At 33.6% G+C, this 16,007-nt stretch overlaps 3 protein-coding genes across 7 annotated transcripts; 2 read left to right on the top strand and 1 right to left on the bottom strand.

Moving 5' to 3' along the window:
* Positions 1-1,694: 1,694 nt before the first annotated feature.
* On the top strand, positions 1,695-5,484 carry LOC114189609 (tetratricopeptide repeat domain-containing protein PYG7, chloroplastic). Of its 3 annotated transcripts, none has more exons than XM_028078222.1 (6): positions 1,695-1,999; positions 2,479-2,566; positions 2,872-2,932; positions 4,128-4,420; positions 4,635-4,781; positions 4,966-5,484. In XM_028078222.1, the coding sequence occupies exons 1-6, from the start codon at positions 1,809-1,811 to the stop codon at positions 5,251-5,253; spliced, it is 1,068 nt and encodes a 355-aa protein (XP_027934023.1). In that variant the 5' UTR covers positions 1,695-1,808; the 3' UTR covers positions 5,254-5,484. The 3 variants fall into 3 exon arrangements, with proteins under 3 accessions (XP_027934023.1, XP_027934024.1, XP_027934025.1); XM_028078223.1 differs by having other exon boundaries at positions 1,780-1,999; positions 2,424-2,566; XM_028078224.1 differs by having other exon boundaries at positions 1,780-1,999; positions 2,424-2,566; positions 2,868-2,932.
* Positions 5,485-6,414: 930 nt separating this feature from the next.
* On the top strand, positions 6,415-9,272 carry LOC114191603 (protein SENSITIVE TO PROTON RHIZOTOXICITY 1-like). 3 transcript variants are annotated; one of them, XM_028080877.1, is made up of 3 exons: positions 6,415-6,641; positions 6,739-6,785; positions 7,623-9,272. In XM_028080877.1, exon 3 carries the CDS (start codon positions 7,658-7,660, stop codon positions 9,140-9,142), a length of 1,485 nt encoding a protein of 494 aa, XP_027936678.1. In that variant the 5' UTR covers positions 6,415-6,641; positions 6,739-6,785; positions 7,623-7,657; the 3' UTR covers positions 9,143-9,272. The 3 variants fall into 3 exon arrangements, with proteins under 3 accessions (XP_027936678.1, XP_027936675.1, XP_027936676.1); XM_028080874.1 differs by having other exon boundaries at positions 6,417-6,641; positions 7,650-9,272; XM_028080875.1 differs by having other exon boundaries at positions 6,475-6,785.
* A 599-nt stretch (positions 9,273-9,871) lies between these two features.
* On the bottom strand, positions 9,872-14,758 carry LOC114190478 (FHA domain-containing protein PS1-like). Its single transcript, XM_028079376.1, has 6 exons — positions 14,298-14,758; positions 14,018-14,205; positions 11,285-13,474; positions 11,056-11,197; positions 10,615-10,952; positions 9,872-10,530 (listed from the first exon to the last, which is right to left on the bottom strand). Exons 1-6 carry the CDS (start codon positions 14,572-14,574, stop codon positions 10,351-10,353), a joined length of 3,315 nt encoding a protein of 1,104 aa, XP_027935177.1. The 5' UTR covers positions 14,575-14,758; the 3' UTR covers positions 9,872-10,350.
* Positions 14,759-16,007: the final 1,249 nt, after the last annotated feature.

The raw sequence follows: 16,007 nt of genomic DNA, 5'->3' as shown, positions 1-16,007 counted from the left end.
TTTCTATAATCTCATATACTTTTCATTAAAGTCATCCAAGTAAAATTCCAAATCAAATTTCCTTTTCTATTCAATCTTGGCATGTTAAAATGATAAAAATGGTATATGACTTTGTTCTCTAAGAGCGAGACTATTATTATTCATATCCATTTATAACATAGATCCCAAGCAAAATTTACTATCTAACATTCCAAAAATATACATTGAAGTAACTTTTTCGTAGTTTGTACTTCAGAACACTTACATCTTACAGAAAATTAGTATATTTTTATGTCGGAGATTATCCTTAATTGTCATACTATTCAAACATACTCTCAAAATAAAATAATTGACATTAAATACTGCATTTGTCTTCCATATTATATTAAATAATTTATCATAATCATCACAAATATTATTATATATAATTTTATATAATAAGTTTATCGTGTATATCTCTTATTTATCTTTTTTCCATTTCCAATAATCATGTCAATGTATTCGTAGTGCATATTATATTAATATTTGTCTGAACATATTTATTTGTGCTAATTTCCACTCAAATCATTCTCTCTTCCATTTTATTTTCCATTTTCATATAAAATTATTTCATACACCTACTTTTGATATCCTTGCGTGTTTCATAATAGAGTTACTACATAACTCAGGAAATTTTTCAGCAAGTGATCAATCCACCCATCTTTTCAAAATTTGAATTTTGATCTACTTTTAATATTCCATATAATATTTTTATCACACCATTTATTGTCTACTCCAAAACCACGTACATCCTTTAAATCATTCCACCCTACTAATTTATAATTGAATTGTTTCATGTTATCTAAGTATCTGATCCTCGTATTTAAATTCTAATTGAACATAGAAAAAAAAATACAAATTATCTATCTAAAAATAATAAATAGAAGGGAGTAATCAAGTATATATAAATTATTAGGATAAAGTGAGAGGATGCGTACCACATTTAATAAAAAATTATAAATACTAATTAATATAGATTGAATAATCAATGGTAATTTTGAACGTGATAAATTCTAACACAGTAGTAGAATGATCGAAACAAGCACCTACAAGGGATGCAGAGGAGGAAGAAATTGAGTTAGATGACAACAATAACATCAAAGATTTCTAGCCAAAATATATTGTAATAAATAAACAAGTAGGGTTTTTATTCAATATAAATTTTTAATAAAATATTTAAAGAAAAAATATTAATTGAATTATAATAAGAATAATAATTAAAATTACACATTAATATTATAATATATTTGGAAAACTATATTCTTATGAATAATTATTATAAGAAACTTAAGACATTTAAAAAAAATACTATATATATATTATATATTTTGAAGATATGAAATGTTTTTTTCTTTGTTTAATTATAAAGTCGGTCTCTATAATTTCATATGCGAATAATTTTGAGGTCCATAAATTTATAAAATAGATAATTTTGATTATCGTAATTTTATTTGTTAAATTTGGTAAATATATGTAAATAATAAATTAGTTACATTACTAAAATTAGATAATAAATTACTAAAACTATTTTTTAAATATATAAACATTTTATTTTTAAAAGATAAAAATCCAATCACTAAAACGATAAAGACCAGATTATTAAGAAGAAAAAAAGGAAATATATGTATTGAATAGAACACAATGTGTATGAAGTTTAGTAAAGAAAATTCCGGAAACTAAAAAGGATAAATGAAGAAGGTTATGTAACAATGATGTTCCGGTCCAAGGTGGCATAGGTTGCTGGAGCAGGATAACCCCAACCGGAACAACTCAAAAAGCAGAAACAGAAGATGGGTGGTTCCATTTTCACTCACTTCCTCCTTCTCCCTTCCACTTCTTCTCCCTCTCTTTCCACTCTATTCCCATCCAAGTTCAATGACTCTGTTCCCTTCACCCTTTTCTGCAACCAATTCCCTTCCAAACTCTCTACATCCTCCCCTTCCCAATCCTCGCATCCTCGTCGTTACTCATGTTCTGTAAAGTAATTCCCTTTCCTTTCTCTCTTTAATTTTCTACCATTTTTATCTCTTAATTGGAAAAGATTAGAGCTTGAGCGTCGTGGGTTAATGGGGTGCCTCATTTGCATCTTTCTTCCATGCTTCATGCAAATGTTATTAGTGTTAGTGGTTAATGTTGTTTAGGAGAGTACTGAATTGGGTAACTATGTAATTGGTCAGCACCAAGTTAGTTTTGTATTGGCTACTTCTACCAAAGTGTACAATTTTGCGATTTCTAGCAAATTTCAGCTCACAGTGGAGAGTGTGTTGATAGCATTTCTCTTTTTGTGATAGAGTGATTTATGTTGAAGTGATAGAGGTGATGAATATCTAGGCTTGTAGCGTGATACGTATTCGTATTCCATACTTTCAGTTTTGTTACCCTCTTAAAGGCTCTTGTTTTTTTAGTGGTTCACAGTGGTGTGATGCATGGATGAATATTAACTTAGAGCACTCTTTACAGAAAGGTAAATGCCTTCGGAATTCAGCAAAAATGTTCCATACGACATGGAGACAATCTTGATGCAGTGAAGAGCGGGATTTTGCTGCAGGTTGTTTAAGTTTCACGTGTTTTACAACAAAATTAAGCATTTCATTACATCAATTACTAAATCTTGTATTCCAATATACCTTTCATCTTCATAATCTGATTCTCCTACTCCCTCTTACAGTTCTAGTTGATTCATTGATTTCTCTTTTATTTTGGTGACAGAAATCAACTCTAGGTCTTGTATAAATGTGATTCATTCTAAATACCATTATCAGTTTAATCTTTAAAGCATTCTCTTTATTCGTGCCCTTTGTTTACTCCTTAAGTTCCGGATACTAATCTTTTCTTTCATCTGGACGAAGACAGAAGTTTCAAAGGAAAATGCCAACGGAATTCCTTAGTAACCTTTTCAACAAACAATTTACAAGTAATTCCCTATTCTCTGTTGCTAATTTTATTAGTGTTAACATGTTTTTGCGTATAACGAGTGAATTGGTAATGTGTTTTATAGAAAAATGGCAAGTTTTGTAATGGAAAAAATTTAGTCTTAACGTGCTGTTGTTTCTCTAGAATGTAGGAACTGACCATATGATGCTGTGATGCTATCGTGCTCAAATTTTGATAGACCTCTAAAGCATTCTATCTATGTAGTGATCAACAAATACTCTGTTATTATACCACCAAGATAAAAAAAGACATAAAGGAAATGATAATGAGGTTTGTTGAGATGAACTGCATGATAAATTATATCATCCATTTAGATTTACATGTTCGTAGAATCATAGGTCAACTACATTGTATATAATGTTACTGATACGGATGTACCTTTTTCCTAGCTGAGAAGATCACCCATCTTTGTTTGACTGTCTACCACTAATGAACTTGGTTTAATCTGTTATTTCAATAATTTGAAGTGTGTTACCCATTTTGTTTTTCAGTAATCTTATTTGCCCCTATCCCATGCTTGTATTTATTGGTGTTTGAATCTTTTGTTCTTGAAGTTAATCCTCAAGCTGCTCAATGTGTTAACCATCCATGACACTTCATGGAACTGGGGTTGGTTAACCCTCTTAATTTGTAGGGAACCAAATCACTATCCCCGTTTCTTATTCTCTTTTTTGTCACACCAATTAAAAAATAACACTTCTACAAGCAGAACAATTTACAGGCAAGATACAATTTTGTTAACCCATAAAAGGCCATAAATTTATAATTCTTCTTCAATATGAAAATTTAGAAAAATACTTGGGAAAGTATACTATTTTTTTTTTTTTGTTTCATAAGAAAGCCAGCCTACCTTGAATGGCTAGCGGATTTAAAGGAGGGGTCGAACCTGTCCTTAAGAAGTGTACAAACTACAATGGGCTAAACAATTTGAATGGATTCAATCATTCAACTCTATTTGATAGCTATAGGTAGCAAAAGTAATTACGATATTTTCATGAAATTTGATTATGTTGGTTGTTTTTAGTAGTCAAATTACCGAAACTGATTGGGTAAAATCCATGGAAATTTGTGTTCAAACATTTGGGTAAACGTTAGCTAACTCAAAATCTTCGAATTTTGTTTTAAAGTTGAAATGGTCACCTGAGACTTTGCCCTTTTCCAATTTTCTCTTGCAGGATTTTCAGTGAATGACTTTACAACCAAACATCTTGAAGGAGATGCAAGATCATCCAAATGGGTTTCAGCATTCTTGTTTGGGCAAACTATATCAGTGATTTCTCCTGATGTTTCTTATGCAAGCAGCTCAATGAAGATAAACGAGTTATATGAGGTTGGAGAATTGTTTGATTTAAGCATCCAACTAATATACTTGGTATTGCTACTGGGTTTGTTAGGGACCGGGACTTTTTTTGTGATTCGCCAAGTTCTTGTCCGCAGAGAACTGGACCTATCTGCCAAAGAGTTGCAGGTGAGAACCTATGCATCTTCCCTTTGGTCCTTTAGATTATTTCTTGGGCAAGATACATGGTGTTAACCTCAAAAAATGTTTTAGACCCTGAAGCTCTTTAAGTTTGTTTTCTCTGGTTTGGTACCTTAATAAAGAGTATATACACAAGTGCAAGCCATTTGGAACTAGATGTTTTATGATCCTTTGTCCTTGTTCCTGTTTTTCATTGTCTCAGGAACAAGTAAGAAGCGGTGATGCTGGTGCAACTGAGCTTTTTGAACTTGGTGCTGTGATGCTGCGCAGGAAATTTTACCCTGCTGCTACCAAGTACTTGCTTCAAGCAATTGAGAAATGGGATGGGGATAATCCTGATCTTGCTCAGGTTAGATGATTTGTTTGATTGCAACCATTGTAGTTTCACTCTTTATTTCCATTCATGATTTGTAGTTTCTTATAATTTTCTTATCAACAATAAAGAGTGTGTTGGTGGTGCTCCTTTCTTATTCTGATATGAGTTGTTAACAACTTTGGTATGGTAACTATTACATAAACCAATTCATCAATAGGTTTACAATGCTCTTGGTGTAAGCTATGTCCGAGATGGGAAAGTTGACAAGGGAATTGCTCAGTTTGAGACAGCTGTGAAGCTTCAACCAGGCTATGTCACTGCTTGGAATAATCTTGGAGATGCTTATGACAGTAAAAAGGATTACAAGTCTGCTTTGAAAGCATTTGAAGAAGTCCTACTATTTGATCCTAACAACAAGGTTGCAAGGCCTAGGAGAGATTCTTTGAAGGGACTTGTTGAAGCAGCCAAAGGAGTTACCGTCACAAAATCAACTGAGAAGAAATGAGTTCTATTATATCAACTCACACTATGAACATGGCATGGTTGAATACATAGTTTTCAATAACTTGGTTCTGTTGGAAGGAATTTTGGTTCTATTGGTGTAGTTACTACAAACTAGCATATGTAGTTTAAAGTGCTCAATTATCTAATGGTGCTGATGGTGTTTTCACGTATGAAAAATCCTCCTTTTATTTTTAGTTATTTATTTTACAAAATGGTCATTTTCGAGCTTTCATATAGTGGTTCCTTTCATCATTATGTCATTTTGTCATTGCTTATATCATATATTTTGAATTATTGTTGGCGTGCTGTGTGTATTGGGCCTCCACTTTGTCCTTCAACCATTGGAAGTCTAGAATATGACTTTACTAGCTAAAATAACAGAGTTTAATTTCTCGTAAAACAAGATAAGAAAATTATATGATGGCTTTTAAAATTATTACTGTAGAAAGTTAATGATTTTAGTATGCGTGATGATTTATTATTGAATAACAGTATAAAATTTAATAGTATCTAGATTACTCTCTAAAAAAAGGGTATGTCTGATATATGTTGTTTAATGTTATTTTTCTTTTCATGTTCTTGAGAATTTTTATTTACATTTAGATCTTGTAGAAAAATATATTTGTTTTAAGCTGAAAAATATTTTTAAAAAAAAAAAAAAAACAAGAGATTTCATGACCTTTTATAAAAGCTTACTTAAAAGCTTACTTGAAATCTTTAATAGGAAAGCTAAAGAAATCAATGTTTTCTTCCACCATCAAGTAGTTTCTAACTTGGTAGGACTAAAAATACATTATCCAGTAACTTTTTTCACCCATGAGAAAAAAATGTTTACAAAAATAGTGTGATATTATTATATATGGGATACGTTACGTAGATAGATCTTAAAAAGTACATGAAAAGGAGTAACAAAGCCACGTTTGTAGGGAACGTAGCTTCGTGGGAAGTTCTCACAGCTTTCAGTTGCCGCTACAGGAACATGCCTCCACCAGCTACTTCACCACAACCATTATTACACTTTTCACACGCTTTCATTTTTTCAAGACAAGTCAAATAATTTTCATATGCATGCATGCATGTACATTCCAACAAAGCACATCTCATCCTAGTAGTTAGTTGTCTTGTGTGTGTGTGCATGTGGGACCCTTTCATCTCAAATCAAAGGCTCAACCTTTTCGGCTTCTTCTCATCTTGGATTAAAACCCACCAAACAACGGCCCTGATTGATGGATGCAGAGAGGAAGTGATAAGAAATGAACCCCATGGCCTCTACTGTGGGCCCCACATAGCATTGACCCATCTAATGGTGGGTTGGGGTTGACCAAATATGTTTCTGCTTTGTTCAACAGGAAGGAAGGAAGAAACAGAGTTTAAGTTTTAAGCTTCTTGGTAACTGAGATATTATTATTTTTATTGTTATTGATTATATAAGCAGTCACTTCACCTCCTCAATTTTCCTCGTTTTTCTTTTTCTTTTCATTTGAAGTGGAGCTTTCAGATTCTTACAGAGTTTTGAATCTATCGTTTGTGACGGTGAGTTCTTTACTCTTTGGATTTCTGCTTCTAATTATGTGTTTAGGGTTTGGTCAGAAAGCATGCGTCTTTTTCTGCACAAGTATTTTGGGGGAGATTTATTAATATTGGTACCTTGAATCTACTGTGTATTTTGGGGCTGTTAATTGTTGGAAAGAACAGGTGGAATGAATGGGTTGATATACTTTTCAGTACGTAACTATCTAGTTATTCTTTTAAGAGATTTATGATCCACAAATGGGGTATTGGAATTTGCAGCTTTATGTGGAATAACTGAAGGGTGATGGGGTGAGGGTTTTGCCTTTTTTATTTTTTCCCTATCTTTTCTGATTGTACGATCATTTAAAAATTTGTGGAAATGGGAAAATTTGAATCTGGATTTTTGGATCTGAAGATACCTAAAGAGAGGAATAGCTAGCTTGGTTTTGAGAGTTTGAGACTACTGTGTAGTTTATTGACTAAATTGAAAGCTTAGATTTAAGTAGCTAATTGGCCATATTAGCACAAAATTGACCGATTTACTAGAGTGGTTCTGATTTCATGAATGTGATGCCATTATGAATGGAAGGTGATATTTGTATTTGCATAGACACTAATGTTGAATGGTATATTTCTTCTAATAGAGGGGGTTCATATGTGTGTGTATGTGCACGCATTTAAATATTCTCCTACTTCATCATATTGGTTCTGATCCTTTTAGTTATCGCATATAGGCTAGTTCAACCTTTAAGTAAACAATCTAATGCAGTATGTCCTTTCTATTGTTAATTTAATTGTTTATAAAACATCTGATGTACTACATCACCTGTTCTTTACATAGATACCTTTGATTGACAGGGTTTTTGTTTTTGATTCCTTAAATAGAGTTTAAAATGGATCCAAAAGGAGGCTTATGTGCTAATAACTGCAAAACGTCCTCAGAACCCCCTCCTTTCTATGGTTTCGGAATTGAATCACCTTTCAATGAATTCAACCCTCCCTCTCCTGCAATCCAATCTGTACTTCCAGGTCAATCTAACACAGATGTTGAGATCCCTGATCGAGAAAATTGTCTACTAAGTGACTCATCAAATACCAGCAAGCTCCAAGATTGGAATCCAAGTGCAATGTTGAACAATCTTTCGTTCCTTGAAGAAAAGATTCACCAGCTCCGGGATCTAGTGCATTTAATTGTCAATAAAAAGTGCCAACCCTTTGGACAATCTCATGAACTAGTGACTCAGGAACAGCAGCTTGTCACAGCTGATCTTACATCAATTATTGTTCAACTGATCTCTACTGCTGGTAGTCTTCTCCCCTCTGTTAGGCACACCCTTACAAATACAAATCCCTTGGATCAGCTTCATGGGATTAACCTCCCTTTTGGATCAGGACCAAGTAGTGGGATTAACCAACAAAATAACAGTGGAAATAAACTGTTTGATAAGTCCACTCCGCATGATCTACCAAATACCTGTGAAATGGAGCAAAACTACAACATGGAAGAACATGAGCCAAAAGATGAAGAAGATGTGGATGAGGGAGAGAGTCTTCCACCCGGTTCCTATGAGATTCTACAGTTAGAAAAAGAAGAAATTCTTGCCCCTCACACACATTTCTGTACAATATGTGGGAAAGGATTCAAGAGGGATGCAAATCTCCGAATGCACATGCGTGGCCATGGTGATGAGTACAAAACCCCTGCAGCTCTTGCAAAACCACATAAAGAAATCGGGTCTGAACCGAAGCTTATCAAGAGGTATTCCTGCCCCTATGCCGGCTGCAAGCGTAACAAGGATCACAAGAAATTCCAACCACTGAAGACTATTTTGTGTGTCAAAAACCACTACAAGAGAACGCACTGTGACAAGAGCTATACTTGCAGTAGATGCAACACCAAGAAGTTTTCAGTCATGGCAGACCTTAAAACTCATGAAAAACACTGTGGCAAGGATAAATGGCTCTGTTCTTGTGGCACAACATTTTCAAGGAAAGACAAGCTTTTTGGACACATTGCTCTTTTCCAAGGCCATACACCAGCTATTCCTTTGGATGACATCAAAGGAGTGGCCGAGCCACCTGATCCCCAGAACAGAGAATGCAGCAATAAGGTAGGAAGTGTGAACTTCTGTTTTGGATCAAAGCCTTCAAGTGAAAATGTAGTTCAAAACATGATGGATATGAAAGGTAATATTGATGATCCTATGAATTATTTCTCATCGCTGAACTTCGAAGGCTGTAACTTTGGGGCGTTTAGTGAATTACCTCAAACTCCATTTGAAGATTCAGAAGGTTCTTTCTCTTTTCTCATGTCAGGATCCTTTAATTATGCTCCTAAATTTGGTGGCGGTGAATCAAGTTCCGACAATCTGTTGTGACAATTTATAATGATGTTACTCTCTCCATAATGTCTCTGTTTTATTTTTCCCCTGTTAACAAATAATCCTTTTGTTTTTGTCAAATTTATAAAGCCAGAAAAAGTCATGTACTCCTCCCCATTTATTTACATAATATGTTTCTCATTTATAACTTCACTTATAAACATAAAAACATCACATTTTTTTTTAATGTACATGAAATGATTGTTGTCCAATATAAATCTTTAAAATTAAGAAAAGTGATATTTATAAATGTTACATTAGCACAACTGAAAAATGAATAATTTTTTTCTCTACTTTAGAGAAAAGTGTATACATTTTAAAAACATTTTTATGAAATATGTTTTTTCTAAACTTCATTATTAATTTGGTTTCTCATAATTGTTTTCTTACACTAATTTTTAATTGAATTGAGTTTCTATTTTAAAAAAATCAATTTATTAAATTGACATTAACATCTTTTTCCATGGATTTTAAATTGAGTTCCTACCTCAAACTCCATTTCTAAGACAGAAGAAATTTAAATTTTGACACTTGTCACGTTACAAACGACATTAATAACAATTTAACTGAAGAATCATTTTAAGTTTTTCCTAAAAAAAATAGGAAATCAAGTAAATAAAAAATATATATAAAAAAATGAAATAAAATTTTAAATATTAATCCAAATTACTAGTTAAGCATTTTTTAATAACATGTTCTTATTCATCTTCATCCTTTTTCTTTTAAATGTTTTCCACTTTTACATCCAATAAATAAATAGAACGTACATCTACAATTTTTCCTGTTCATGAATATGGAATCTGGTCTTGATTTTCGTGGGTCTATATCATTAGTCATTTCTAAAACCATCTTCCGTACAGGGGTTCAAGCACAGTCAATCAGACTGTGTGACGTAACAACGCCTTTTTCGGTGGCTTTGCAATTGTGGCCCGAAATGTTTATGAATCAACATGCAAGGTGTTATGGTGCTTAAATTTAATGTTGCGAGAAAAGTTATCATAGTACGATGGTTTTAGAAATGTACACTTTTCTCTCCCAGAACTTGAAAACAAAACTTGCAGAATTACTTACATCAATGGTTTTTTTTCCAGGTTGGCAAATTGTCCAAGTGTTTTAACATGGCTTCAGATTGCAAGAGTAGGTTTGAAACGTGAAAATGAGATTATAATAGTAAAAAGTTTAATCAATGAAAGTGTAAAAACTGCTCAGGAAATGACCTTCAAACCAGTCTTAGATGTCAATCCACAATATTTCTCCCTTAAAACTAAATCATCTTGGCAACACCAAGTCAGTCCTCGAGGAGAGCTCTTGGGCCACATGAACCTCTCAGAGAAGGGGTTTGCTAAACTTTGGCGAAATTGTTGCACTGTCTCACACAGCAACCCCTGAAATGGTAGAAAAGAACATCAAGAGTTAGCAAAATGAGATGTGTCAAGAGAGCACATTTTATTTTCAGTATAAGAGATTACCTTTGCCATGGATTTTACTTTCAATGTAACATCATGACTAAGTAGGACAAGTTGTCCAACATTCTCCTTTTTTCTATATTGAAGAGCAAATTCAAGGATGTTATCTTCAACAGCAGGTGAAGTCGTGAAACCAGGAAATGCCCAACTCTCTTCAACAAACTGAGTCTGCGGAGAAGCAGAAAGGGTTGGAACTGTCAGCCTGCACTCTTCTTCCATGATATGAATCCACCAGCTTGTTTTCTCCATGCATTCTTTAATCCATTCTAATGCCAAAGTAGCCTCTAAAGTTCTTCTGAAAAGTCTAAATTGTTGCTTCATACAGCCTAGTTCCCTTATGACTGACATCACAGATTGTTAGTGTGAGAGACAGTTTTTAACTTGTGAAAAGCAACATCATTTGGATTCCAAACAAAGTATATATAATGATCAAAAACTCATTACCCGATCTTGGAATGATTAAACGAGTCCCCTTGAGACCTTGTAGAAGCTGCAAAGCTTTTCTTGACTCCTTGTTCACAAGAGAAGCAGTGTCTACAACCATGTCCCAGCTCCTCTTTTGTTCTCTACTAGTATGCTGCTGCAGCTGCAAGAAGAACAAATGTAAGCGTATATGCTAATATGGAACTCTTAGCTATTTGTAAGAATGGTAAATGAATATAGGTTCACTTACAGAAGGTTTAGTGCACTTGTTTGAGATCTGCCCACAAATACCGGCATCATTCATACTTTCTGCAGCAGAAATAGTCACTGAATTATGATTGCTTCCAGAGTTCATTACTGATCGGAAGGGTACCCTTTCCACTCTTTTCTTTAATTCCATCATATCTTGCTCATGGACCAAGTTGACAAGACATTTGAGAGGCTTTCTTTGTGACTTCAATTCTTGAGCTACTTTTGTAGTTAAGTTCACTTTATTTGAAACAGTGCTTATGCTTTTGGATGAATGAATGCTGGGACTAAAACAGCTCAAATTGGGTGATCTTGGTGACATGGGAAATTTAATTTCTTGTAGCTTAGCTTTCTTTCTCATGAGCTGCAAGTGATAGGAGTTTGAGCTTAAGTTTTCCTTATTTGAAGTGAAATTTTTTTCTTCAACATCAAAGAGAGAGGAAAGGTCCTTTGGCATTGATTTATTCATGGCATCTTTCACATTACTCTTTTTAACTTCAGTGCCAACCTTAGATCTACTCTTTCTGGCTCGAACATGGGGAGCACTAGCAGCCTTACACCCTCTTGACCGAATACTGCCAAAGGTTGAACTTTTCTCTGTTGATTCTACATGTTTTTCAAGGAATGCCCCTCTAGAGCGTCCTGTCACAGAAGTGAGAGATTGAGGGGTCTGGTTCTCAGCTGTAATGTTCGAAAAAACTTCCGAAAGCAATGAAGAATTTGGAGATTCTATATGGAATGACGTGGAGGAGATGCTCTTTGTACAATTTTTTTCATTATCTTCAGCTATTTCTTCCACTGAGTTACCAGATTCCTGACAGCATTTACCGTCAGCTATTTCATCCACTGAGTTACCAGATTCCTGACAGCATTTAGCATCTACGGAAGCCTGCAACTTTGACTCCAACTCCTTGCCATCAGATATTGAATCCATAACATCTTCAACAATATTGATTGGTTGAAATTTGGAAACAGGAATATCTTCCTCATACAGCAAGGATGTGTTCTCAGGATTGATAGTTCGTGACTCCGTTTCTAAAATATCTTCAGTCATTTCCTTATCCCCTAATGTGCATCCAAATTCAGGTTCTGTGAGTATCAGAGTTACTACAGCTAAGCTCTTTTCAATAAAAGATGCAGGTTCTACGCTTTTAACACGTTTGTTTCCATTATCTTCTTCAACTATTTCATCTCGAGAATACCCTTCCTCATGGAAAATTTTTCCATTCTGATCCTGCAACTTTGAGGTGTACTCTTCCTTGCATTCATCATGTTTTTCTCCATCATGTATTGAATCCACAGAAACTTCTTCAGTAACTTCCACTTGATGAAATACAGAATCAGGAATATCTTTGTCAACCATCAAACACATATTTCCAACCTTGTCATTATCTCCATGTGTGATTCCAAACTCAGATTCTGTAGGTATTGCAGCCACTGCAGCAACATCTTTTACATCGAAAGATGAGGGACCAATATTTGTAGGCAAGCTGGACCAGTGAATTTCACCTTGTTTTTCTCCTTCAGGTACTGAATCCACAGAAAATTCTTCAACAGCTTCAATTTGATGAAATTCAGAAACAGAAAGATCTTTCTCAACTATCAAACACATGTTATCAGAATTGAAAGTTCTTGGTTCAGTAGTTAAAATATCTTCAACCTTGTCAGATTCTGAAGGTATTACAGCGACTGCAGCAACATCCCTTTCATCAAAAGTCGCAGGATCAATATTTGTAAACAAGCTGGACCAAAGCATTTCCAAAGAAGGTGGTTGTTTTGCGATTGTACCATGTGGGGCTTGAAATTGCTCCATTTTGGTCCCCTGGACCGCTTTCACAACAGGCAGACATAAGCTCTGTGTCAAGTACTCTCTGAATGTGCAAAGCAAATTAGTCTCTCCAGGCATCTCCAGTTTCGGACAAGCTTCAATTTTCTCAGTGTAATAAAGTTCATCAACTAATTTTGCACAAGGGGGTGATAAAACATGTGGTGGTGATAAAACACTAATTTGACGGTCACAATGTATATTTTCATCACCAGAGTGTGTAGGAAAACACGATGTTTCAGTTCCATTGATAACTCCCAATCCCTTATCTTCAGAATGGCTCTTGCTTTCTTCATCACAACAAACAGAAACCACGTCTTCATCCTCCGGAATCTCTTGTTCCAAACTATATTCCAAATTCTCATCCTGCATATGCCCAACCAAAATAGAGAAAAATCAAGGAAAACATATAAACAAAATACATAACATTTTAGAAAAACAAATACCCAGAATAAATAAATCAAACTATTCCTCCTCAAGCTAGTAGACATCGATTTACCAAACCAAACTTCTGCATTCCGTAAAGCTGTCCCAATCAAAATCCTTAGTGATTCCCAAAATTCCAAACAAAAACGAAAAACACCTGACATGCATTCTACAAATTTTACAAACTATAAACATTTAAAATAGTCCTTACAATTACCTCTATTTTCAGTTCTTATTCAAGAAAGATATAATTTATAGTCCCTTTTTACACGTATAAAAGCTTTTTTTTTCTTTGGTTTTTAATGCTAATATCATAGAAAACTTTCAAACATCATAAAACAAAGACTACAAAAAAAATCCTGATAAACCGCAAAATAACTCCAGGGAATTAAACTTCATATATATATAAAAGCAAAACTTAAAATAGACGATAATTCTAGGCGAAGTGAATAGTTTTACCAAAACGTAAAAAGAAAAAAGTACCTTGATTATCTCTTCTTGTTCATCTTCTTTTTGTTGTTGATGGGGCACAAAGACATTCAATTGGGTAAGAGGGACCCAGCTGAGACGATAAAGCCGAGTAGAAACCCCTACAGTGAAGGTGTCACCTTCCTTCAACTCCACACTCACCCCGGGCTCCAGCTTCATCCCACGCACCCACGTACCATGCACTGCCGGCACAGAATCGAAACCCATCAAGATTCAAAGAAAGAACAAAGAAAAAAAAACAAAAAAACGATTCTTTTTTTAACTGGCATCGCACCAGAAGCCAAATCAACGAGAGAAAGAGTGCGGGAAGAAGGGTTGGAGCGAATCCTGAGGTGGAAGCGGCTCACGCTGGGGTGCATGAGGACAATGTCGCAGTCAGGATGTCGCCCAATCAGGACCGTCTGATCTTCGCTGTTGCCGTCGTGTACGAGGAAGATATTCCTGAGAACGGCGTTGTTCTTGAGCACCGTTAAAACTGGGAAGTTTTCATGTTTTTCTTGTTCTGGGTTCTTGTTATTGTTACTCGTTTGTGCCATGGCAATGTCAGCCATTGAAGAAGAAGATCTTATTTTTTTCTTGAAGCCTGAAACTTGGGAGTGAGTAGCGATAATAAGATTTATATTTTTTGAATATTTGAAGGCAATGTCGTGTCCAACGGCTACCTTTTTTTTCTAAGCGTTACACTCGCTCTTCTTGAAGACATCATGAAATAGTACGTTTTTAAATTAGTTGTTCTGAAATTTAAAGGTTTAAAATATTTTACATTTTAATGTTAACAAACATACAATTAATTTCATTTTATATAATTAAGTTATAATAAATAAGATTTAATGCGTGATTATATAATGAAAATGTATGATAAACATATACTTAAATATATAAATTATATATTGTATTTATAATAATAGTTTACACTTAAAAGTTAATTATTTTTAATCATTGATTATTTTAAAAGAACGGATATAGGAATTCGGTTTCAATATAGAAATGTTTGATTGAAGGAGTGAAAATATTTTTAATTGTGAGTTTTAATTTATGAGAATAAATGTATTTCCAATATAAAAGTTTTTACGTAGTGAACTTTAAAATGCTACTGAAATGAGAACCGAAAGATGTTTTTTATTTTTGTAATTTATGCATATAAAAAATAGAAGAATAATGAACTTAATGGGTTTAATTATACAAAATAACATAAATAGTAATAATAAGTAGTGATGATGGTGAGACCATCTCAATAAGTGATGCGCAAGTAATTATTGAAAATAACTTCTCTTAATGAATAGTTTTGAATAAGATTGATTTCGTTGTTAATATGATATTTTTAATGTATTTTGTAGTATAATTTGAATTTATATATATTGAGATTTCATATTTAGATCATTATTGTATAATTTTCTTAGGATATTTTACTAATTGAACTCATTTTATCATAGAAGCAAAATTTAAATCGTCAGATAATATTTTATTATTCTTCCTCATTTTCTTCCTCCCAATTTAAGATGCAATCGATATAAGTAAAGGATTATAATAAACAAAAAAAAATTAACTAACTTTAATAAAGTGTTTTCTTTTTAAATTATATCAAACTCTTTTTTTATTTTTTTAAATCACATCAAACATTTCTTTTCTTTTCTTCAAAAGATGTATCATGTCAATATTGTCAAAAAAATAACTTTATAAACAAATAATTTTTCATAAGTAAAAATTTAAAGTTATAAAACATTTTGAACAGAGCCTACTTGGGTAGTAAAGTTTTATCGGAGAATGTGCGTTAGTGGTGAAGTTGCTTACTGTTTCCGGTAAGCGAGTTGTAATGTTGTACTGTAAAATCAGTGATGAATCTACTGCGTACTACAGAATGATACACAATAGTAGTTCCTATTACAAAAGAAAATAAAAATTAATTAGTGTACCAGTTTTCTAGAGCTTCCTTTTCTTTTTCTGCACACAAAAAGAAAGAAACATGCAAGCAATGTACATGGGA

Source organism: Vigna unguiculata, chromosome 7, assembly GCF_004118075.2.
Source record: "Vigna unguiculata cultivar IT97K-499-35 chromosome 7, ASM411807v1, whole genome shotgun sequence".
NCBI classification, from domain to species: domain Eukaryota; kingdom Viridiplantae; phylum Streptophyta; class Magnoliopsida; order Fabales; family Fabaceae; genus Vigna; species Vigna unguiculata.
This window is presented reverse-complemented; position numbering and strand designations above follow the sequence as displayed.